Source organism: Bombina bombina, chromosome 1 (genome assembly GCF_027579735.1).
Source record: "Bombina bombina isolate aBomBom1 chromosome 1, aBomBom1.pri, whole genome shotgun sequence".
NCBI classification, from domain to species: Eukaryota; Metazoa; Chordata; class Amphibia; order Anura; family Bombinatoridae; genus Bombina; species Bombina bombina.
The window spans coordinates 668,731,202-668,757,925 of NC_069499.1; the positions used below are offsets into that span (position 1 = coordinate 668,731,202).

The following is a 26,724-nucleotide window of genomic DNA, read 5'->3' on the forward strand; positions in this document are numbered from 1 at the left end:
GTAACTATCTCTTTTGGAAACACCAAGTTTCGAGCTCAAGCTCTCATCGATTCTGGAGCTGCTGGAGTATTCATTGATTCAAACTTTGCTGACTCTCTCAGGATTCCTCTTCAAGCCAAGAAACAGTTAATTAAGGTAACTACTGTCAGTGGACAGCCTCTAGGTACTGGTATCATACAACATTCTACCATTCCTCTTCTTTTGACTGTGGGCCTTGTTCTTCTCCAGGTTTAATTTTGTACTTTCCTATGTTCCTGGTTCAAAAAATTCCAAGGCAGATGCTTTATCTAGACAGTTCCAATCTTCTGAATCTTCTCCATTGGATTTAGAACCTATACTATGTCCAGTCAAAGTTTTGGCTCAAGTATTCTCTTTTCCAGTACAGGCTTTACATGCTGCTCAAGTCCGGGTACCATCTTCTTGCAAACTACCTTCTGGTATCCTGTATGTACCCAAAGGATTACGTCTTAAGCTTCTACATTGGGCTCATGACAACATTTCAGCAGGTCATCCAGGAATAACCAATACATTGTGGAAACTGAAGCAGCATGTTTGGTGGTCCACTATGAGGAGGGATGTTAAGGATTATATTGCTGCTTGTAGTTCTTGTGCTTCGAACAAACAATCTTCTCATCAACCGTTTGGTCTATTACACCCTCTTCCTATTCCTCATTACCCTTGGTCTCACTTATCCATGGACTTTGTTACAGATCTTCCTGTTTCTGCTGGAAATACGACCATTTGGGTAGTGGTGGATCGGTTCTCCAAGTCTGCTCACTTCATACCTCTTCCAGGCTTGCCTTCAGCTCAAAGACTTTCTGAACTCTTTGTTCTACATATATCTTGTTTACATGGTTTTCCCACTGACATAGTCTCAGATCGTGGAGTCCAATTTGTTTCCAAATTTTGGAGGTCTTTTTGTAAGCACTTCGGAATCAACATATCACTTTCTACTGCACACCATCCTCAATCCAACGGACAGACTGAGCATGTAAATCAAGCCTTGGAATCTTTTCTTAGACATTATGTAGACAATCACCACTCCAACTGGTCTCAGTTATTGCCTTTGGCGGAATTAGCTCACAACTCACATTATAACGCCTCATTACAGACCTCTCCCTTTAAGGCAGCTTATGGATTTGAACCTAGAACCTTTCCTATGATTCCCAGTTCTACTGAAGTCCCTGGAGCAGATCGTATAGTGAAAAATCTCAGTAATCACTGGCAACTCATTCGTCAAAATCTACTCTCTTCTTCCTTAAGACATAAGAAATATGCTGATCGCAGAAGGTGCAAGGCTCCTTTACTCCGTACTGGAGACAGAGTATTTTTATCCACCAGATTCATACGTCTAAAACAACCTTGTACCAAGTTGGGTCCTAAGTACATTGGACCTTTTCGAATTGTTTCCAGAGTTTGTTCTTCTGCATACCGCCTGGCCTTACCCAAGACTCTCAAGATCCATCCAGTGTTTCATGTCTCCCTACTCAAGCCAGTCATCTACAATCGGTACTCTATCAAGAGTAAACCACCTCCTCCAGTTTCCGTAGAGGGAACTTCTGAGTTTGAAGTCAGCCAGATTCTCGATTCCAAGCTATGGGGCAATCGGCTGTACTACCTGGTCCATTGGAAGGGTTATCCTATCTCTGAACGATCTTGGGAACCGGCCTCTCATGTTCATGCCAGGCCCGGTCGGGTGGGGTCCTTGAGGAGGGGGCACTGTCACGCTCGGCTGCTGGGAAGCTCTGCAGTCCTCTCTGTGTGCTTGATTGACAGGTGTCTGAGCCACCCCTTCCTGATGATGTCACAACCAGGCTTTTTATTCTGGGCTTCCTGTTTCTCCAGTGCCCGTTTGTTTGTTTAACTTTGTGGCTTCTGATAGGAATTCGCTGAGGAATCTCTCTAACTGCTGCTTTTCTGTTGCCAATCTCTTCAAGGATTAACCTTCAACCTCCTGATTACCTGTCTCCAAACAATGCAAGTACTGTTTGTTTTGTGAAACTTTCAAACTTCCTGTTTACCTGATGCAAACCCTGCAAATTCTGACTACTCTGTGTACTGCCAAACTATTCAAATGCTGTTATTTCTGTGAAACCTTCAATCTGCATGTTTACCTGTTTCCAAACTCTGCAAATACAATTATTCAGTGTAAACCTTCAAACTGCTTGATATCCTGTTGCCAATCTCAACAAGTACTGAATAATCTGTGTTAACCTTCAAACTACCAGCTTACCTGTTGCTATCTCTGCAAGTTCTGACAACACAGTGTTAACCTTCAAACTACCTGATTACATGTTGTTAATTCTGCAAGTTCTGACTACACAGTGTTTACCCTCAAACTGCCTGATTACCTGTTGCATACTCTGCAAAGACTGTCTACACAGTGTTAACTCTCAAACTGCCTGATTACCTGTTGCATACTCTGCAAAGACTGTCTACTCAGTGTTAACCCTCAAACTGCCTGATTACCTGTTGCATACTCTGCAAAGACTGTCTACACAGTGTTAACTCTCAAACTGCCTGATTACCTGTTGCATACTCTGCTAAGACTGTCTACACAGTGTTAACCCTCAGACTGCCTGATAACAAATGACCTACTCCTGCATTATTAACTGTTTCCTGTTTTACCCTTCTTCTGTCTGAGTATAAGTGGACTATCCCTGCTCTCCTGATTCTGTGGAAGACATTTCCTGAAACCAGTTCCTTATTCAGAAGTCTATCTGGCTGATATCATGAATTACTTTGGCACAGGCTAACCCTGCTCCATATCGTGAGTACTTTGTTTTTTGGAGGTTGTCGTGGGGTCACGTCCTGGATTAAACTCAGAGTGCAAGGGTGTTGTTTAAGTTTGCCCTAGCATTTGGGTCTTCTTCTGGACATTTCCTAACCTGACAGCTGTCTTGGTCTAGGAGGTGATGACTGGCCCAGCCATTGGGATTATAAAGGTGATGTTTTTTTTAATAAAAGCGTTTACTTTTTGTCTGTCCTTCTGTCAATATATCTTAGCTATGGAGGACTCTGATACTACATTAGAAGGTTCCACTCCTTCTGTACTGATTAATAATTCCTGTTTATATTGTGAGGAGACCATGATTTGCCCGCCTGCTCAATTTTGTTCCATTTGCCTAAGCACTGTTCTAAAGTCTAAGAAGGGAGACAAGCCTGATAATACACATAGCGCTATTAGCCCCTCTGAGTCATCTACCTCTCAGGAATCTGGGTCCTGAGAGATTACTACCCTTTCTACACTACCCGTTCCACATGCAGTTCCCCGGGGCACAACTAATCCTCCATCTGGAGGGGGCTTTTTTCCAGCAGATTTTGCCGCACAGTTCCAATCGGTGGTGTCTGCAGCCCTGAGTGCCTTTCCTCGCTCTATCAAATGTAAGAGAAAGGTGCGACACTCTGTCGGAGCTCATTGAGGTGGAGACTCCCCTCTAGGATATTCAGGAGAAAATTAAGGCTCTGAGAACTCCATCTGTGACGCAAATATGCAGATTATTCGCCTAAATGCCTAAATGCAAAGGCTTCTGGCTTTGCGGTCCTAGCCCACCGGGCTCACTGGTTAAAGTCTTGATCTGCAGATATGACTTCCAAATCCAGACTCCTTTCTCTTCCTTTCATGGGGAAGATTTTATTCGGACCAGGGCTAGACTCTATTATTTCTACAGTTACCAGAGGGAAAGGTGCCTTCCTACCGCATGATAAGAAAAATAGGCCTATTGGATGGAAATTCTCTAATTTTTGTTCCGTTCGTTCTAACAAATCACAACGACAGCAATCCTCATCCAAGTCCGAGCAGCCCAAGAGTACTTGGAAGCCAGCTCAGTCCTAGAATAAGTCCAGACTAAGAAGCCTGCCGAGAACAAATCGGCATGAAGGGGCAGCCCCCGAACTGGGATCGAATCGAGTAGGGGGCAGACTGTCTCTTTTTTTAGACGCTGGAGGTTGTATCTCAAGGATACAGGATAGGATTCAAGTCTCATCCACCCAGGGGCAGATTCCTACTCTCCAGTCTGTCTACAAGACCAGAAAAGGGGGCTGCCTTCTTAGGTTGCGTACGGGATCTCTCCTCTCTAGGATTAATTGTCCCAGTACCTACAGCAGAAAAGGTTTGGGGTTTTATTCAAACCTTTTCGTGGTTCCAAAGAAGGAGGGAACTTTTCGTCCATTCCTGGACCTAAAGTGCCTAAACAAGTTTCTGAGTGTTCCCTCTTCCAAGAGACAATACGGTCAATCCTTCATCTGGTTCAGGAAGGACAGTTTATGACCACCATAGACCTTAAGGATGCATACCTTCACGTTCCGATACACAGGGAACATTTTCAGTTCCTGAGGTTTGCCTTTCTGGACCAGCACTTCCAGGTTAATAGCTCTTCCGTTCGGCCTAGCTACTGCTCCAAGGATATTTACAAAGGTTCTGGGGGCTCTTCTAGTCATTGCCAGAACACAAGGTATTGCAGTAGCTTCTTACCTGGACGATATCTTGGTGCAGGCACCATCTTTTCGGCTAGCGGAAAAACATTCGGAGTCCCTTCGATCACATGGATGGAAGATAAACTTGGAAAAGAGTTCTCTTACTTCAAGTACAAGGGTGCATTTTCTGGGGACAATAATAGACTCCATATCCATGAGAATATTTCTCACAGATCAGAGATGTTGCAAGCTAACTAATGTCTTGCCCTCCAGACCTCCTTGAGACCATCAGTGGCTCAGTGTATGGAGGTGATCAGACTCATGGTGTCCTGTATGGACATCATTCCTTTTGCCAGATTCTATCTCAGACCCTTACAACTATGCATGATTAGACAATGGAATGGTGACCATTCAGATCTGTCTCAACAGATTGTGCTGGACTCGCTGTCTTGGTGGCTCTGTCTAGATCATCTGACCCAAGGCATGTGCTTCCTGAGACCGTCCTGGGAGATTGTGACTATGAACGCAAGCCTTTCCAGCTGGGGAGCCGTTTGGGGTGCCAAGAAGGCACTAAGACTGTGGAATCAGGAGGAGTCCTCCCTTCCGATCAATATATTGGAACTCCGGGCAATCTTTAATACCTTGAAGGCTTGGCCCCTTCTGGGTTCATCCCAGTTTATCAGATTCCAATCAGACAATATAAACTCAGTTGCCAACATCAACATCAACCATCAGGGGGGGAAACGAGAAGTTCCTTGGCACTGAGAGAAGGATCTCCGATATTAGAGTGGGCGGAGACTCACAGATGTATGCTGTCAGCTATCCACATTCTGGGTGTGGACAACTGGGAAGCGGACTTCCTCAGGAAGCAATCCTTTCACCCAGGGGAATGGTCTCTCCACCCGAGGTGTTTGCAAAGATATGATCTCAGAGATAGATCTCATGGCATTGCGCCTCAATACCAAGCTACCCAGGTATGGGTAGAAGTCGAGGAATCCTCAGGCAGAATTGTTAGATGTCCTATCAGTACCATGGAGGTTCAGACTCACATACCTTTTTCCCCATTACCGCTTCTCCCTTGTGTGGTGGCTCGCATCAAGCAGGAGCGAGCACCAGTGATTCTGATTGCTCCATCATGGCTGTGAAGGATGTGGTTTGGCGATCTGGTGAGGATGTCCTCATCTCCTCAGTGGAGGTTACCTGGTCACAGAGATCTGCTGATACAGGGTCCCTTCGTTCATCAAAATCTAGATTCTCTGAAGCTGACTGCGTGGAGATTGAACGCTTAGTCTTAGCCAATAGAGGGTTCTCTGAGAGTGTTATCGACACTGTGGTTCAAGCTTGTAAGTCAGTTACTCGTCTGTCAGGATTTTACCATTCTGTACCTTTAACAACTAATTATCATACTGCTATTTAAGGCTCCACCTACTGTTGAACGTTGCTTGGTAATTTGTTCAGTCACCCACTGTTCCTGAACACTTCGCACCCAGCTATTCCCTCCTGTCTAAGTTGGGATTTCCTGCTTCAGATGCTAATTCTTGTTACTCAAGTCTTGTGGTTTTGCAGCTCCACAACTTTGTTCCTGTCTCTCTCGCTGCTTGCTTCCTGCTTACTCGCATGCTGGTCCGTTGGCGTGTGACGTCACTAGGTGAAACCGCAGCCGCCACACACTCTCACTGAATCTCGGCACACGCTGTGTGCATTTCTTCTCCGGTAACTCCGCTTCTGCTCCACTCTGAGGATACTATTTGGGAAGTCGGTTTGTATATAATTTCATCTGGATTACCGGTCTGTATTACCAATTTACAAATAAGGATATCTTGCCTTTCATGTCATTTGCTACTGCTTGCCTCAAATAATCAAGTAATCAAGTCTACCTGCCATACTAAGCTATTAACCAGTTTATCTCATGCACTTGCTGTTACATGTACTATTCCGCTTGTGATTCACTATATTGACTTGCACAGTGACTTTTGCCGTATCTATCATTTGCCTAAATAGCACTACTCCATTTGCATTAACCTCTGATGAACTTTATGTGCTTAAACTGACTTTAACCAACGAAGCTACTCTGCACAACTCTATCTAAAGTGTGTGTGTGTGCCTGTGCAAGTTATGTAAATATTTTATATGTGTGTGATGCGAGTCTACAACTCATTTGGATGTGAATAAGCTTCTCCCTAAACTTTGGATTCTGAGTTATCCTACATTACGATACTATATTACTGTTTAGTTCATATCCAACTCCTTTTGGTACACCATCTTCACTCTGTATCCTACAGTAGTGACCCTCAGATCTATGAGCATAACAGGGTTCACACAAGTTAGATCTTAGTGAACCCGAGGTAAGGTGTGAGACTGAGTGGTCCTGCATGAACAAGGGTACTAGTTCATACTTAAACATTACATATTACCAAGCCTATAAAGATAACTAGTACTTTGTTTAATTGATATAACAGAGCTTTACAATAGGGTTGGCTCCCTAGCTCAAAGTATGGATCACATGATACAGGGACTAAGGGAGATACAATTGGAGAACCAAAATATCAGAAAATTCATAAATGAGCAGCTTGCCAGTAAACCTCCTGTAGCTGAAAATTCAGCTGAACCTTTAATTAGCCCTCCTGAAAAATTCTCTGGGGACAGAGCTTTATTCAGGGATTTTAAGAACTCTTGTACACTGATGTTTACTCTGAAACCTAAATCATATCCAACAGATAGGGTCAGGGTATTAACTGTTATCTCATTCTTACGTGGTGAGGCCAGGTCTTGGGCTAATACCTATTATGAAAAGGATGATGCCATCTTAAATTCTCTCGATGCATTTTTTTCTGCCATGTCTCTGCTTTATGAGGATCATAATAAACAGAACACAGCAGAAACAGCTATTAGGTCCTTACGTCAAGGGAAGAGAGTCGTGGAAGAATATATCACAGATTTCAAACGTTGGGCACCAGACACTCAGTGGAACACTCCAGCCTTAAGGAATCAATACCGATTAGGTCTCAGTGAAGCAATAAAAGATGAGCTTGCACGTGGTATCATTCCTGATGATTTAGAAGCCCTCATGACACTTAGCATTGGTATAGACCGAAGATTAAGGGAAAGAAAATCTGAAAGATCCTTCAGTGATGCAAGTTACAGAAAACTACCCACTTATCATGCTACACCTTCAACCTTGCCAGCAAGGTCCCTTGATGAACCTATGGATGTAGCAGTGATTCGTGCTCCTCTAAAACCAGAAGAAAAAGCTAGGCGCAAATTATTGAACCTTTGTTTATACTGTGCTGACAAAGATCACACTGTTAAGGATTGTCCAATACTTCTTCGCCAAAAGAAGGGTAAGACACCTCCTAGTTATCATATAATCAATATGGTACATGATTTCACTTCTCATTTGTCCCTTCCTCTCTCCCTACAGTGGCATCACCGGAAGATAGACGTACAGGCCGTAGTTGACTCTGGCGCATCTGGGAATTTTGTAGATATTTCTTTTGTTGTTAAAAATAAGATCCCACTAATAAAAAAGAGTGTTTCACTTGCTATACGTTTGGTTGATGGCTCACTATTCAGTTCAGGTCCAATAACACATCACACCATTCCTATTACTGTAGTAACTAAGTCTGGTCATATTGAGCAATTGTCTTTCGATGTACTTCCCACTTCAGTATATCCTATGATACTTGGTTTGAACTGGTTAATAAGACACAACCCCACTATTTCATGGTGTGAGGGGTCTGTGATATTTGATTCAGCATTTTGTAAACATTCATGTTTTACCAAACACTCTTTATACCATTTATCTGTCAATGGCCTACCTGAATGTTACAAAGAATTTAGTGACGTTTTTGATAAGGTTGAGGCAGACACACTACCACCACACAGGACGTATGATTGTCCTATTGATCTCATACCAAACAGTACCATACCTATAGGACATATATATCCTCTTTCTGAGCCAGAATTAGCTCATTTAAAAAATTATTTGGATGATAACTTAAAAAAAGGCTTCATTAGACCCTCCACATCCTCAGTTGGAGCTTCTATGTTTTTTGTTAAGAATAAGGATGGTAGTCTCCGTCCAATCATTGACTATAGGCAACTTAACAAATGTACAAAGAAAAATAGATACCCCCTGCCTCTCATTCCTGAACTAATTGAACGGTTACGTGGTGCTGTAATTTATACAAAATTGGATCTTAGAGGTGCCTACAATTTGATTAGGATGAGAGCAGGGGATGAGTGGTTAACAGCCTTCCGTACACGTTACGGCCTTTATGAATACACTGTAATGCCGTTTGGTTTATGCAACGCACCGGCGACGTTTCAGTGTTTCATAAATGATGTGTTTCATGATCTCTTAGATGTATGTATTGTCATCTATCTGGACGACATTCTTATATTCTCGGAATCATACGAAAAACATGTGTCACTTGTAAAGCAGGTTTTACTACGATTAAGAGCTCATCGTCTTTTTGCTAAGCTGGAAAAGTGTATATTCAATACAGATACAATTTCCTTTTTAGGATACAACATATCCCCTCTAGGTATCTCCATGGAATCTAACAAGGTGGATGCTATAACCAATTGGCCTGCTCCCCGTAATAAGAAAGAAATCCAGAGATTCTTAGGGTTCGCGAACTTTTATCGCAAATTCATTAAAGGGTTTTCACATATTGTTCAACCCTTGACTTACTTAACACGTAAACATATAAAATTTGTTTGGAATCAGTCAGCAGAAGATTCTTTCATTAGTCTGAAACAGAAATTTATTACAGCTCCGATTCTACAGTTCCCAGATCCCAGTTGTCAATACACCCTGGAGGTTGATGCTTCCGAGTATGCCCTTGGGGCAATCCTTTCTCAAAGAAAGTCTCCAACAGAACCTCTTCACCCAATATCTTACTACTCCAGAGTAATGACCTCTGCAGAAATGAATTATGGTATTGGTGATAAGGAGCTACTTGCTATCAAATCCGCCCTGGAGTTCTGGAGACATCTTTTGAAAGGAACACAACACCCTATTCTGATATATACTGACCATCGGAATCTTGAATTTCTGAAATCTAACAAAACCCTGACTTCACGTCAAGTCAGGTGGAGTCTTTTCTTTTCACGATTTGATTATATCATAACTTATAGGCCCGGCTCCAAAAATCTCAAGGCAGACTCTCTTTCTCGGAAGGATCCGAAACCTTCACATATAGAAACACCTGAATCTATCATACCTCCAGACAGAATAATCTGTTTAACTACCAGCTTTAAAACCACCCTAAAACAGCATCTCTCTCAGGACTCATCTTTGCAGCAACTTGGATTAAACAAACATCAGGACGGTTTGTACTACCATGACAATCTACTTTATATACCTGAAGCTCTTAGGGATGAGATTGTTGGTTATGCTCATGACTCACTATTAGCAGGTCATCCTGGAGTTCATAAAACATTGCATTTATTAAAGAGAGATTACTGGTGGCCCAAAATGAATGACACAGTCACTCGATATGTACAAAGTTGTCCCACATGTACCACTAAAAAACACCCACATAACCGCCCTTATGGTTACCTTCTTTCGCTTCCAATCCCAGACAGACCTTGGACAGACATCGCCATGGATTACATAGTGGACTTACCATCTTCATCAAATTTCAACACCATATTAGTGGTGGTTGATTTGTTTTCTAAAATGGCTCATTTCATCCCCCACAGGGGTCTTCCAACAGCTTCAGAAACTGCCTCTCTATTCTTAAACAACATAGTGAAACTTCATGGATTGCCTAAATCTGTCACTACGGATAGGGGGTCACAATTCACATCCAGGTTCTGGACCCAGCTATGTCGTACCCTCAACATCTGTAGAAGACTTAGCTCAGCCTATCATCCCCAGACAAATGGGCAAACGGAAAGAACTAATCAGTCACTTGAGCAATATCTCCGCTGCTATTGTACTTTAGAACAAGATAATTGGCATTCACTGTTGGCCACTGCCGAATTTGCTCATAACAACTCACTACACTCCTCAATGAAAACCACACCATTTTTCATCAACTATGGGTTTCATCCATCGTATCATCCTACCTGTACGTCCGATTCTACACTTCCAATGGTAAATGATACAGTCAATTCCATTGCTAATGGTTTTGCTTCTTTAAAAACAGTATTAGAAGTGGCACAAACTACCCAGAAGCATCATTATGATTTACGCAGATCTAAACCTCCAGATTATGCTGTTGGCGACAAGGTCTGGCTTAGTACAAAAAACCTACGTTTAAAGATTCCTAGTAAAAAATTAGGTGCATTGTATTTAGGTCCGTATGAGATTATTAAAGTAATCAATCCTAATGCCGTGACTCTACAATTACCATCTACTCTGAAGATACATCCAACGTTCCATGTGTCCTTGTTAAAACCCTACTCCTTGGTCAGGGGTAACTTACAGAGTTCTTCTGTTGTTCCTCAAGTCAGTGATGATGTTGAATATGAAATCGAATCTATCTTGGACTCCAGATACCTTCATGATCAACTACAGTATTTGGTAAGATGGAAGGGTTATGCTCCTGAGGAGGATTCGTGGGAGCCATCCTCAAACTTCTCTGCCCCCCAACTCCTCTCTCTGTACCACCGGAGAAATCCTGAACGTCCTGGTCCTTGATCCGCGGAGCGGCTCCTTGAGGGGGGAGTTCTGTCAGGATTTTACCATTCTGTACCTTTAACAACTAATTATCATACTGCTATTTAAGGCTCCACCTACTGTTGAACGTTGCTTGGTAATTTGTTCAGTCACCCACTGTTCCTGAACACTTCGCACCCAGCTATTCCCTCCTGTCTAAGTTGGGATTTCCTGCTTCAGATGCTAATTCTTGTTACTCAAGTCTTGTGGTTTTGCAGCTCCACAACTTTGTTCCTGTCTCTCTCGCTGCTTGCTTCCTGCTTACTCGCATGCTGGTCCGTTGGCGTGTGACGTCACTAGGTGAAACCGCAGCCGCCACACACTCTCACTGAATCTCGGCACACGCTGTGTGCATTTCTTCTCCGGTAACTCCGCTTCTGCTCCACTCTGAGGATACTATTTGGGAAGTCGGTTTGTATATAATTTCATCTGGATTACCGGTCTGTATTACCAATTTACAAATAAGGATATCTTGCCTTTCATGTCATTTGCTACTGCTTGCCTCAAATAATCAAGTAATCAAGTCTACCTGCCATACTAAGCTATTAACCAGTTTATCTCATGCACTTGCTGTTACATGTACTATTCCGCTTGTGATTCACTATATTGACTTGCACAGTGACTTTTGCCGTATCTATCATTTGCCTAAATAGCACTACTCCATTTGCATTAACCTCTGATGAACTTTATGTGCTTAAACTGACTTTAACCAACGAAGCTACTCTGCACAACTCTATCTAAAGTGTGTGTGTGTGCCTGTGCAAGTTATGTAAATATTTTATATGTGTGTGATGCGAGTCTACAACTCATTTGGATGTGAATAAGCTTCTCCCTAAACTTTGGATTCTGAGTTATCCTACATTACGATACTATATTACTGTTTAGTTCATATCCAACTCCTTTTGGTATACCATCTTCACTCTGTATCCTACAGTAGTGACCCTCAGATCTATGAGCATAACAGGGTTCACACAAGTTAGATCTTAGTGAACCCGAGGTAAGGTGTGAGACTGAGTGGTCCTGCATGAACAAGGGTACTAGTTCATACTTAAACATTACATCGTCGTATCTACCATAAAGTGTGGAGCACTTACTTTTACTGGTGTGAAGAGTGTGGCTTTTCCTGGCCTAAGGTTAAGGTTGCCAGAATTTTATCTTTTCTCCAGGATGGACTGGAGAAGGGTCTATCTCGTAGTTCCCTTAAGGGACAGATATCAGTCCTGTCTGTGTTACTGCACAAGAGATTGGCTGACCTTCCAGATGTGCAGTCCTTTGTTAAGGCTCTGACTAGGATCAGACCTGTGTTTAGATCTGAGGCTCCGCCTTGGAGCCTAAATCTTGTTCTTAGTGTTTTGCAGCAGGCTCCGTTTGAGTCTATGCATACTGTTGACATTAAATTGTTATCTTGGAAGGTTCTTTTTTTTGCTAGCTATTGCCTCTGCATGCAGAATTTCAGAGATTTCTGCTTTACAATGTGACTCCCCTTATCTTGTTTTCCATGCTGATAAGGTGGTTTTACGTACTAAATTAGGGTTCCTCCCTAAATTAGGGTTCCTCCCTAAGGTGGTGTGAGACCGTAACATTAATCAAGAAATTGTTGTCCTAATCCTTCTTTAGCGAAGGAACGCTTGCTTCACAATCTGAAAGTGGTTCATGCCTTGAAGTTCTATCTTCAGGCTACTAAGGAATTCAATCTTCTTTTTTGTTTGTCATCTATACGGGGAAGCGTAAGGGGCAGAAGGCTACTAAAACTTCCCTATCTTTCTGGTTGAGGAGTGTCATCCGCTTAACTTATGAGACAGCGGGGCAACAGCCTCCTGAGAGGATAACGGCTCATTCCACTAGAGCAGTGGCTTCCTCCTGGGATTTTAAGAACGCTTCCTCCTGGGATTTGTAAAGCGGCTACCTGGTCCTCCTTACACACTTTTTCCCTCCCATTATTCATTCAGTGTCCTCTGGAGCTTGGGTATAATTTTCACAACAGTAAGGAATTAAGTTGTGGACTCTCCCTGCCTTATGGAAGGAAAACATAATTTATGCTTACCAGATAAATTCCTTTCCTTCCTAGCAGGGACAGTCCACGACCCTGCCTGTAATTTATTTTTTATTGGACGGCTCCCATTTTATATTATTTCTCCTGGCACCTTTATACCCTGATGTTTCTTCTACTTTTCCTTGTTCCCTAGGCAGAATGACTGGGGGATAGAGGAAGTGGGAGGGATATTTAAGCCTTTGGCAGGGGTGTCTTTGCCTCCTCCTGGTGGCCAGGTGTTGTATTTTCCCAACAACACCCATGGTGTTCTCTGTGGAAGATTACTTGTGGTATCGCTAGAAGAGTCTAAATATGAGGATCAAAATTGTTATTTAAGATACAAAAAAGTATTGGACAAAGCTGCTATATTGTTCTGGGAGTTCCAGGGATTTTGCTCTTCGTGGATGATCATGGTGGTATCATTGGTTGGGGGTCATTGAATTTGAGTTTAGTAACAGAGGTGGCGTTTTGGTAGTTAGTGGTGGAGTTTAGGCCTACTCTGGTCTTAAGTACTACAGGTGGATCTTGGTGAGAGGCCATATAGTAATCTCAATGGTTGTGTCTCCAAGTGTAGATAGTATTGAAGGTAGGTGTTTGAGATGAGGTAACTAGTGCTTATTTGGGTGGGGAATGATGGCAGTTTAGGAATTAATTAAAGTACAATAGTGGCATTCCCTGTGAAATGACCATTAAATATTAGGAATTAATCTGCACAGCAAGCCTGGAGGTAGTAAAAGGGTTAAAGGAATAGTCTAGTCAAAATTAAACTTTCATGATTCAGATAGAGCAGCACTTCTAAGTAACTTTCTATTTTACTCCTATTATCAATTTTTCTTTGTTCTCTTGGTATCTTTATTTGAAAAAGCATGAATGTAAGCATAGGAGCCGGCCCATTTTTGGTTCAGCACCTGGGTAGTGCTTTCTGATTAGTGTCTAAATGTAGCCACCAATCAGCAAGCGCTACCCAGGTGCTGAACCAAAAATGGGCTGGCTACTAAGCTTACATTCAAATAAAGATACCAAGAATTGATAATAGGAGTAAATTAGAAAGTGGCTTCAAATTGCATGCTCTATCTGAATCATGAATGTTTAATTTTGACTAAACTATTCCTTTAATGATGGCATGTCTATGGCACCATAATTTATATTTTAACCCTATGATGTTTAATACTAACTCTAGGGTATTTCTAACACTAACAAGACCCAAATTGCAGTAATACAAATATTCCAAGCATTGTTTGATTTTGTATCTCCACTACAGTAAAAGCAGTTCTATAATATACAGAAGCACTGTGCACATTTACAGCCTAGAATGATGCTGTAGTTTGTGGTGCATAATCTCTACCAATGAAGTCACATTTTACCTGTCTCTCCTCGTATGCCTTTTGTTCCTGGATATCCTGGTTGGCCAGATGCAATGCTTGGGGAGCCTGCTTCACCTTTTGTTCCTGGAAAACCAGGTGATCCAGATCGTCCAGCTTCACTTAGACCTTTGTATAAAAAACATCAATTAGTAAGCATTAGCCAATAAAAAATGTGTTTGTATTTCTTTACTAATCAAAATATACTAAAGTGTAATATGAAGCATTTGGCTTGAAGTCAGTGGGAGACATCACCAAGAAATATCTTGATGATAATTTGCAGATGTCCAAGAAGGTTCCACACAAACTAATCAATTAACAGAAAAGATAAAAGGAAGAAAAAAAAAGGGGGGAAATGTCTATTTGTTCTTCAGAACCTAAAGGGGGTGCAAAATTCCTTAAAGGGACATTAAACAAATAAATAAATGCTGGACAGAATGATGTAATCAAAGCATAGATTAGCAATATTTATATGTAGATGTATTTTTAAAATAATGTATTACTAGTCTAAATATTGAAGACATAAGTGTTAGTGTCTTTAAAATAATGAGTGTCACTATGTTGCAACCTAGGTTACTCTATCTAATCCTTACTTCTGAGGCAAATTAGGGAGATATATAATTGAGTTCCAAGAGTGTGCAAACAATGATTGTGTGGAAAATAGAACTGAAGTCTGAGGTCTAAACTTACAGGAAATATATTGGAAAGCTGTTTTGCCATGCATAATTAAAACAGGTTAGTACAATCTCTATTTGTTTTATGTCCCTCTAAATAAGTGATCTGTTGTACCAAATAAAATGACCAAATCATGAAGCAGAATAACTCATGGTATATTGCCAATCACCATTTTATGTCATGAAAACAACTCTTGGGACTTTTCAGAAGTGTTTGTCTCTACTTGTAGTGTAGTATTTAATCTTACCAGGTGTTCCCGGCGACCCTCGAGTTCCGGGCAGACCATTTAATCCATCCAAACCATTTAATCCTGGAAATCCTGCACCAAAAATTCAGAGTAGTCACTAAACAATTGATAGCAATGAAAATACAAGATTTCTATTAAATAATAATAAAAGGGTGATCCATAAATACGGGTATCTGCGGATCCCCATAAGCATGCAATGTAGCTTATATGTTATTAACAAACCTTGTAAACATAAATACAATCTTTATTAGCACAGATAAAGCTGTATCATATGGAATTACTGTTGGTCTTTTAGGCCAAAATAAGTAAGTAAATAAAGACATAAACAAACAAAGGAAATCCATGCTTTGGAAAAGTATTGTTAGAGTCAGATTTAAAATCTTTGGCATCTGCACATTATTTAGTATATCCGGCAGCTACATACAGAGATATGACAGTACCTTTAATTCCTGCAGAACCAGGGGATCCTGGGAAACCTGGTGGTCCTGGTGGCCCTGGGTTTCCTACTAGCCCTGGATTACCTCTAAAACCCTGAAGTCCTGGGGTTCCTAACAATAAAGCACAGGATCTACTTTAACATTCTGATTTTAAAAATGAACGAAAAACATTAATAAAATCATCAATCTAGTCTATTTCTTGCCAGGTATTTGAATATAACCATAAATGTATTGCTGGAAAGAGTTTTTGTACCAATGCGTTAAGCTGAAAAATAGCATCATTTTATCTAGCAATCCTTCACTAAAAGATTACCATAAAAATGAATAAATAAATGATTAAGCCATTAATGACCAAAGCAATGTAGTATATACATGTAAACACTTGATGAAAGAGAAACTCAAGTCAAAATATTATTCTAAATTAAGGGTCCTAATTACTAACATGCGAGCGGACATGATCCGATATTGCTGATAATGTCTGCCGCACATCGCTGAATGCCAACAGCGTACGCTGTCGGCATTTATCATTGCACAAGCAGCTCTTGTGAACTGCTGGCGCAATGCCGCCCCCTGCAGATTCGCGGCCAATCGGCCGCTAGCTGGGGGTGTCAATCAACCCGATCGTATTGGATCGGGTTGATTTCAGGCGATGTCTGTCCGCCTCCTCAGAGCAGGCAGACAGGTTATGGTGCTGCTTCATAACTGGTGTTTCTGGCGCTTGTCAGAAACACGGCCCTTCAAGCTCCGTTCGGAGCTTGATAAATGGGAAGCATAATGTTCAGTTAAAAAAGGCAATATAAATGTACTATTTATTTTGCCTGTTTTAACTTTAATTAACTATTGCACCTTAGGCCTTTCCTACTCACTGATTGCTTAGACCAGTTTAGGAGTTAATTTACATATGGCGTGTAATTGGCCACAGCATATGAGATTTTATATATATATATATATATATATATATATATATTTATATAATATACACACATGCACACATACATAAATACATACATAACATTAATATAATGCCGCTTTAAAGAAAAACTTGCTACATATACAGATTTAATGCTGTTTGAAACCAACCCAACCTACCATTGCTGTCCAGATATCAATTAACTATATACAGCAGCTTTTTAATAATGGGTTAAATGGTAGTTATTTCAGTGCATCTATAAATCACCTGGCTGTCCTGCTCGTCCAAACTCTCCTAATGAACCCTTTTGACCAGGGCTTCCAGAGTTTCCTACTGTACCAACATCTCCCGGTTGTCCATCAAATCCTCTTGCTCCTGTAAAAAAAGGGCAGATAACATGCTTAATGTTTTGCAAACACTCAGTTTCCAGAAGTTTATGATAAAGACTAAATCACCAACTAAAACGTATCTGTTAAAACTATCAGTGTTTGTGCTCCATGTATAAAGCAGTGTAACATGAATATGCGAGCCTGCTTCCCGCAATGTAAGAAACAGCGGTCATTAGAACACTGCTTCTTACAATCTTCGCCACCTCTGAGGTGGCGAAGCAAAATCCCAGATTGCTCGCTTGCTCTCGGTGATTGACAGTCTCCTCTTGCACGATTGGTGAAGGGGCGTGCATCACACACTTCGATGAGTGTTTAAGGATGCAAACGGGCAAACAGATCCACTGCCCATATGCAGCAAAGGTGTGCGGACTGCTTCTCAAGTTGAGAAGTTGTCTGCATGACATTTAACACATGGGGCCCTTGTGTTTATAGTTTTAGCCCATTGGTTTTGCCAACTCAAGGATCAGATAATGAACTGTAAAACAATGATAATCAAAATGATGGCAACAAGCCCTGTCTACTCCAGGAACATCGTTATAGGCTCCTCTAGATAAGGCAAGTGGTGAGAGTTGTTTAGATATTAAAAACAGTAAATATGGCATTAACGCATTCAAAATCTCCCCACCCTCACCTAGCATGTTAACTTATTGGAAGACTGCAGAAAAACATAAAATGATACAGTGTTTATGACCCTTTAACATTTATAAACAATTAGTCTGTCTCCAGTTAACATTCATTATAATGAAATTGCTGCAGGAATCCTATTCATTTGAATGAAGTTCTTCATGTAGTTCTGTGCTATACTATTAATAATAATGGTTTACTTCTAGTGTTAAAAAGTGCTAAATGTTACAGTGGTATTTTGGATTGTGCTTTCAATAAAATCACAATGAGCTTGCTTATAGCGCTCTCTGTGCTATCCATTAAAAGTATAGGGTGTGCAAAAAAAGTTAAACCTAGGTTATGATCCTTTGGTTAAAATATTTAACCATCCACTTATACTACCATATTGTGCGATATTCTCTGCGCACGTTTGTGCAAAAGATAATGCCTTATTGATTACTCTTTATTTGCAATCTAATTTGTTACATTTAACTAAATGCTTGCTTCTATTATGAGTTTTGTTATTTATCATGCAGCAATATTTTGTTTTGTGTATGACATACCTGGGACCCTGCCATACAAGCAATAATACATGTAATTTTATCCAAAGTGCACTGTAAAGGGCTCTCAATTCCAAGAAAAATGTGGATGAAATATCACTAGCATGGACCATTCCTGTGAATTAATTCTAGAAACCATTAAGGAGAACCTTAATGCTAAAAACAAGGTACCTATATACATACATAGCTGGGGGAACTAACTTTACACTGAATACAATCACATTTATAATGTTTCCCTGCATCATACAAGTGAGGTGCAATGTAGAATTTGTATTATGCATTGAACAATCAGAAAATATGGTTATACTTAGAAGCCTCATAAAACAAAGTCTATGTTTGCTCATCAGATGATTGACAATTGACAAACGCTTCTCTGCTAATCCATTGCTAAGATACGTTTTGTGAGTCTGTTGATATGCTACTAACTATTCAATAATTACACAGCTCATAGTCATTACAGCTACTGAAATAATGATCTGCTTTTGGGACATTCTTTAAAAGAACATGAGACCCAAAATGTTCTTTCGTGATTCAGACAGAGTATACAATTATAAAATGTTTTTTATTATAATTTATTTGTATAGCGCCGCCAAATTCCATAGCGTTGGGTACAATGATAGGGGTATACAATGACAAGGATTTGTGCTAAAATACAAAACATATCAAAACTAAACAAATCTAGTACAGGAGGAAGAGGGCCCTGCTCCGGAGAGCTCACAGTCTGCAGGTTTAGGGTGCAGAGACATAAGGTTAGGGTAGCTTGTCACATCGGTTGTAGTTGCAGAAGTAAATCAGGCAGTTCATGTATTAGTTTGGTTAGGATGAGAGATGGAGGAGAGATGGTAAGCTTCTATTATTATTATTATTATTGGCTATTTGTAGAGCGCCAGCAGATTCAGCAGCACTATAAACAAAAGGTGGCATACAACAAAACATTTACGGGTATAGGGCCCTGCCAAGAGTCGCACTGTGGTAGTCAGCTCTTAAGAAGGTGATCTACAAACACCTGGACTCTTAGGCTTAAATGTTGTAAACATCCCTGAACAGTAGAGTCTTTAGGGAGCGCTTGAAGCTTTCAAAACTAGGGGAGATTCTTGTGGAGTGAGGCAGAGAGTTCCACAAGATGGGAGCCAGTCTGGAGAAGTCCTGTAAACCGGAGTGTGAGGAGGCAACAAGAGAGGAGGAGAGTAGGAGGTCGTGAGCAGAGCGAAGGGGGCAGGAGGGAGAGTATCTGGATACAAGGTCTGAGATATAGGGGTGGGGAAACAGTGCAGTTGAGGGCTTTGTATGTCAGAGTGAGAATGTTGTGTTTAATCCTACAGGCAAGAGGAAGCCAGTGAAGGGATTGGCAGAGAGGTGCAGCAGATGAAGAGCAACGTGTAAAGAAGATGAGCCTGGCAGAGGCATTCATTTTGGATTGTAAAGGAGCTAGGCGGCAGCTGGGGAGACCAGAGAGGACAGAGTTGCAGTAATCGAGGAGGGAAAGGATGAGAGAGTGGATTAAAATCTTAGTTGTGTCTTGTGTAAGGAAATGTCTAATTTTAAATATGTTTTTAAGGTGGAAGCGGCAGGCTTTATCCAAGGACTGAATGTGAGGAGTGAAAGAAATATCTGAGTCAAATGTGACCCCAAGTCATCGGGCATGCGGGGTGGGGTAATGATGGAGTTCTCAACAGTTATAGAGAGATTGGGGGTGGAGATTTTGGAAGAAGGGGGGAAAATAAAGATCTCAGTTTTGGAGAAATTTAGCTTGAGGTAGTGAGAGGACATCCAGGGAAAGATGTGAGAAAGACAGTTAGTGACACGGGTTAGCAAGGAAGGAGATAAGTCTGGTGCAGAGAAGTAGATTTGGGTGTCGTCGGCATACAAATGATATTGGAAACTGTGGGATTTAATTAGGGAACCTAATGATGATGTGTAGATTGAGAAGAGAAGGCGACCGAGGGCAGAGCCTTGCAGTACCCCGACAGAAAGTGGTGACGGGGCAGAGGAGGCCCCAGAGAAGGCTACACTAAAGGTACGGTTTGACAGGTAGGAAGAGAACCCTGAGAGGGCTGTGTCACAGATGCCGAAGGATTAGAGGGTTTGGAGCAAAAGAGGGTGGTCAACAGTATCAAAGGCTGCAGACAGATCAAGGAGGATAAGCAGAGAAAAGTGGCCTTTTGATTTTGCTGTAAGTAGGTTGCTGGTAACCTTAACGATTGCAGTGGGTCAAGGAGGGAGTTTAATGTAAGGAAATGGGATAGGCGTGCATATACTAGCTTTTCGAGAAGCTTTGAGGCAAGAGGGAGGAGGGAAATAGGGTGGTAGTTGGATGGGGAGGTTGGATCAAGGGAAGGTTTTTTTGAGAATAAGTGTGACCAGTGCATGTTGCAGAGCTGAGGGAAATATACCGGTGCTGAGGGAGAGGTTGAAAATGTGTGTGAGTATAGGGGTAAGGGTAGAAGAGAGGAAGGGGAGTAGCTGTGAGGGGATAGGGTCAAGGGGACAGGTAGTGAGTGAGGTGGGAGCACAGTATAAGTGCAGAAACTTCTTCCTCAGTAACAGGGGAGAAAGAGCTAAGTTTATGGCTATGTGGGTTATAGTTGATTGCGAGCAATTGAGGGGGTAAGAGCATGGAAGTATGTTGAGAGCTGATTTAGTTTCTGATGGAGTCGATTTTGCTATTGAATTGGCTGGCAAAGTCTTGAGCTGACAGAGAAGTTGTATTAGGAGGTGGGGGTGGGTGGAGAAGAGAATTGAAAGTGGCAAACAGACGTTTTAGGTTTGAAGAAAGAGTAGAGATAAGAGCATAGAAGTAATGTTGCTTATAGAGATTAAGGGCAGAATAGTAGGAGTACAAGATAAATTTGTAATGAAGAAAATCAGCTGAACACCGAGATTTTCTGCAGTGCCACTCAGTAGTACGGGGACATCTGCGTAGGTACCGTGTGAGAGGAGTATGCCAGGGCTGAGGATGAGTGTGTGATTTCCGAACTATGGTAAGAGGAGCCAGATTGTCAAGGACGGATGTAAGGGTGGAATTATAGTGGCAGATAGATTGGTCAGGGCAGGAAAAGGAGGAGAAGGATGAGAGGAGAGGTTCGAGGGAATTAGCAAGCTGTTGCTGATCTAATGACTTAATGCTTCTGTGAAGTTTGGTGTGAGGAGTAGAAGGAGGGAGAGTTGTTGGGTGGGATGATATGTTGCAAGTGAGGAGATGGTGGTCAGAAAGAGGAAAAGGGGAGTTTGTGAATTTTGAAATAGTGCATCGATAGCTAAAGATCAGGTCAAGTGAGTGGCCGTCTTTGTGAGTGGGAGAATCAGTCCATTGTGACAAACCGAAAGAGGAAGTGATTTGCAGAAGTTGTTTTGCAGAGGAGGCAGTGGGATTGTCAAGAGGGATGTTGAAGTAACCAAGAATGAGGGCGGGGGTGTCTGAGGAAAGGAAGTAAGGTAGCCAGTAGCCAGGCAGCCAAGTGATCTAGAAATTGAGTTGAGGAGCCAGGGGGTCGGTATATGACTGCAACACTTATAGAGAGGGGAGAGAATAACCAAATCATGTGGGTTTTGAATCCGGAAAATGTGAGGGAAGAAATGGGATGTATTTGTTGAAAAGTGCAATGAGAGGAAAGTAAAATACCTACATCACCTCCTTGTCTATTACCAGACCTAGGAGTGTGGCTGAAGTGGAGAAACCCATGTGACAGAGCAGCAGTGGATGCTGTGTCTAGGGGAGAGAGCCAGGTTTCTGTTAGGGCCAGAAGGTTTAGGGAGCGGGAGATAAAGAGGTCATGTATAGAAGTGAGCTTGTTTCAAACAGAGCGAGAGTTCCAGAGTGAACAAGTGAAAGAGGTAGTGGCTTTTGATGCAAGAGGAATGTGAGTAAGGTTTGCAGAGTTTTGTTTTCTGAGTCTATGGGACGGTACACATGGATGTGCACGGCTAGGAAGTGGTTGGGGACCAGGATTAGGGGAGATGTCACCAGCAGTTAGTAAAAGCAAGAGGCAGAGTTACATGAGATGAGATACAGATTTGCAGTAATGAGACGTTTTTGAGACGAGGTGCAGGGGGGAGAGAGAGTGTTTAGGAATAGGTGAAGTTCATGAGTACAAAAGTAAAGTGAGTTTAAGAGAGATGAGCTAATGAACAATGCAGATGGAGAGGGAGAAGGAGTAATTGAATAATGTAGTTTGTTAAAGAGACAAGAGGTAGCAAAAAGGAATATGAAAATATTGAGCATTTTTACAAAAGTGGGAACCAATTAAACACATAAGACACAGTATTACAGCAGCAATTGCATAAGGAAACAATGAGATCCATAAAACATAATATTACAAAAGTACTTGCCCCTTGCCCAATCCTTGTTCAATTCTTGTATAATTCTTTTCTTAATGCCTCACTTATAAAATGTTCACTTCAAAAATGTGAACATGTGTTGTTGTAACAATGCACAGCCCAAGGTAATGTTAAATATATAGGCAGGGAAGTAAGTCTCTATGAATATGTGGGTTTTCAAGGAGCATCTGAAGCTATACAAGGTTGGACAAAGTCTTATGGAGCGGGGTAGAGAGTTCCAGAGGACAGGAGCAGCATGTGAGAAGTCTTGGAGACAGGAGTGGGACGTAGAGATAACAGGAGTGGAGAGACGTAGGTCAGAGGTTTTTCGAAGAGGACGGGATGGGGAATATTTCACAATGAGAGAGGAAATATAGTTGGGAGTTAGACTGTTGAGTGCTTTGTAAGTTAAGGTTAATACTTTAAATTGTATTCTGGAGTGTATGGGGAGCCAGTGTAGAGACTGGCAGAGCACAGCAGCTGATGTAGAGCGGCAACTTAGGTGGATGAGTCTAGCAGAAGCATTCATAATAGATTGGAGGGAGGAGAAGCAGTGTTTTGGAAGGACATTTAGAAGTAGATTGCAATAATCAATGCGTGACAAAATGAGGGAATGAATTAGTATTTTTGTAGTTTTTTGAGTAAGGAAGGGACGAATTCTGGAAATGTTGCGTAGGTGTGAACGTCAGGATTTGGTAAGTGCTTGTATGTGTGGGTTGAATGTGAGTTCTGAGTCAAGTGTGACCCCAAGACAGCGGACCTGGGGTGAGGTGTTGAGAATAGAGTCTCCAACCTTAAGAGAAATGTCAGGTGTTGGATGTCTCCAAGAGGGGGAAATAAGAAGTAGCTCAGTTTTGGACAGATTGAGTTGGAGGTAGTGTGAAGACATCCAAGAGGAAATTGCAGAGGCAGTTGGAAATCTGGTTTATGAAATTTACTTAATTCTCATGGTACTCTTTGTTGAAGAGATATCTAGATAGGTAGGGTGCACATTTCTAGAGCGGGGCATGACAGGAAACACTGCTGCCACCCATTATTCTTGCAAATGTATAACAGATATAAAACTGCTGTCATATATTGCTCCAGTCGCTTGCACATTGCTACACCTTCCTACCTGCTTTTCAACAAAGGAGGCTAAGAGAAAGAAGTAAATGTGATAATAGAAGTACATTAAAAAGTTTTTTTTTTTTAAATATTGCCCTCTTAGTCATAAAATATTTTTGGGAGGGTTTTATGTCCCATTAAAAAAAAAAAAACTATTATGCTAACTCACAATGCCTAACACTAAATAAATATGTTTTGAAGATTAAAAATATTACCTGGGATTCCGGCTGCACCAGTTTCTCCCCTTACTCCAGGACGACCAGGTTGTCCCCGAGAGTCACCTCGATCACCTTAAACACATAATGATAAAGACAGTGTGTCGCTAGAGCTCATGGTCTTTATTCTGTACCTATGTAGCTTTTCACGGGTTACAAAAATGGCATTCAAAACACATCACATGAAGGAGTTTGTAAAGAAAGGTCTCTGTGTCATTAGAACCCTATCTAACTGCTAGGATTGCCACCTCAGCCATGTTTTCCTGGACACTTATGAGTTACACATGCTGCAGGGTGTGCAGCGAAGAACATGTATTGTGTTTCTAGACAGCACTATTCATATTCCCCCCTGCACACCCTGCAGCATGTGTAACTTATAAGTGTTCTGTATTTTAAGGGACGGGTGGCAACCATTGTAGCTGCCACAGTTTATTTGTCATGTAAAGAAAAACATTGAAACATCTTACAACATAAACAAAAATGTAGTACGTTTTTAGTAAAAAAAAATTAGTAATTTTATCCCTGCAGCAACAGATTAACTTGAGGAAGTATCTGGTTCTCTTCCCTAAAAAGAACCAAGTCAACAACTGCTAATTTGATTTGCACAATCTAGAAACGAGACTCTCTTCTTACATGTATTGAGCGATCCTAGGGGGGAGATATTATTTGATTTAAGGTACATCCATCAGCAAACACAATATGGGATATGTTTGGCAGACTTCTTATGACCATATTATATAACTTTAAAGGGATCAACGGCCAGCAAAGTTGTTCTCCAGGGGTGAAGTTTCTCATGTTTTGTCTCCAATATAATGTTCACGAAGAACATTTTTCCATTTTTTAATGTTGTTCTGAGATAATATATCTCAAATTTCATAGGTTACAGCTGGCTTTGCTGAAGTGTCTCATTGCATTTTTTTAATAGTGATAACCAACTGTGCTTAAAGGGACACTAAACCCAAACATTTTCTTTCATGATTCCGATAGAGAATACAATTTTAAACAACACTCAAATTTTCTTCTATTATCTAATTTGCTTCATTCTTTAAATATCCTGTGTTGAAGAAATAGCAATGCACGTGGGTGAGCCAATCACACAAGGGGGCCTATTTAACAATGGTCTGTCAGACCTGATCCGACAGTGCGGATCAGGTCCAACAGACCTCGCTGAATGCGGAGAGCAATGCGCTCTCCGTATTCAGCATTGCACCAGCAGCTCACAAGAGCTGCCGGTGCAACGCCGCCCCCTGCAGATTCGCGGCCAATGGGCCGCCAGCAGGGAGGTGTCAATCAACCCGATTGTACTTGATAGGGTTGATTTGTGGCGATGTCTGTCCGCCTGCTCAGAGCAGGCAGATAGGGTTATGGAGCAGCAGTCTTTAGACCGCTGCTTCATAACTGGTGTTTCTGGCGAGCCTGAAACACGGGCCCTCAAGCTCCATCCAAAGCTTGATAAATGGGCCCCAAGGCATCTATGTGCAGCCACCAATCAGCAGCTACTGAGCCTATTTTTTCAGCAAAGCATACCAAGAGAATGAAGCAAATTAAATAATAGAAGTAAATTGGAAAGTTGTTTAAAATTGCATGCTCTTTCTAAATCATGAAAGAAAAATGTTGTGTTTCATGTCCCTTTAAGTAGGAATAGGTACTTTGATTGCATAAGTGCACAAATCTATTATTTTTTAGTACCAGAAGACTTAATTCTTCAAGAAATTTTGATATTGCCAACATTGTGAAACACACAAACACAGATTAATTAGACACTGCCCAACAAAATAAACAATGTATGCCACATTATAAAACCACTTACATGGGCACTCCTTATGTACAGCACATAAAGAATCTATATATGGTCCAAGGTACAGCGAGTGTGTGTCAGGCTTCTAGAACACACAGTGTGACTTGAAAGAGAGTGTATTGCAAAATTGTATCACTTGATCCCCTCTGATAAAAGGTGCCCTTGGCAGTTGCCTACATAGCCTAATGAGAAATCTGGATTTGCATGGAGCAAAGACTACAAATAAACAAATTATATCATTTTCATTCAAACCCTTTTATTGTAAAGAGTATAAAATATTTTATTTGAAATATATTATGGAGAAATTAAGTCTTTGTTGCCATTATAAAAACTATGTCTCCTTACCTTTTATTCCTGGTTGACCATTACTTCCAGGCAGTCCAGGATTACCAGGAAATCCATCATCACCCTACAAATCATGAGAATGACAACTTACATTAGTAATCAGCAGACATCGTTTAGTAAGTAGTAAAAAAAGGCAAATACAGTGCTCCATTACATGCATCCAAACTATTTAAAACCAGTAATTTATGATAGGATTAGCCATAGGCCACATTACATTACAGTCACACTTATGCAACAGATAATGCCCAGTATATCCATCATGCCCATATACAAATGACATGCAGATTGTTTAACACTTATCAGAAACCCCACTCTATCCAACTGCAAAACAAACACATGGGCTCCATCAACCCGTTGTGAATTTTAGTGATTGGCATCTATTATCTGTTGTTCAGGGTTCCAGTTATCCAGCTCAGCTGTGTTTGACTGTGATAATTTTGTTAACAAAAAAAGGCTCTTCCTGTTTTTCCAATATCAAAAAAAAAATCATAATGATTGAAATCAACCCCATAATGGTCTAATTTAAGTAAAAATTACATGCTCTAACAAAACAGAGTATATAATTTTTTGCATTACAATGTCAAATTCTTTACATATATAAAGTGTGGAATTGCTTTTTCAATAATTTTTTTCAGTTACTCATGT

General features: G+C 41.1%; 1 protein-coding gene across 2 annotated transcripts in view; it reads right to left on the reverse strand.

Moving 5' to 3' along the window:
* COL4A6 (collagen type IV alpha 6 chain) overlaps positions 1-26,724 on the reverse strand; it is a 377,060-nt gene that overhangs the window by 24,620 nt on the left and 325,716 nt on the right. For both annotated transcript variants that reach the window (XM_053699142.1, XM_053699141.1), the window contains 6 exons: positions 26,080-26,143; positions 23,937-24,011; positions 17,016-17,123; positions 15,842-15,949; positions 15,402-15,473; positions 14,483-14,608 (listed from right to left, as the gene is read on the reverse strand). In XM_053699142.1, coding sequence (XP_053555117.1) covers positions 14,483-14,608; positions 15,402-15,473; positions 15,842-15,949; positions 17,016-17,123; positions 23,937-24,011; positions 26,080-26,143 — 553 coding nt within the window. The remainder of the gene's footprint in view (positions 1-14,482; positions 14,609-15,401; positions 15,474-15,841; positions 15,950-17,015; positions 17,124-23,936; positions 24,012-26,079; positions 26,144-26,724) is intronic.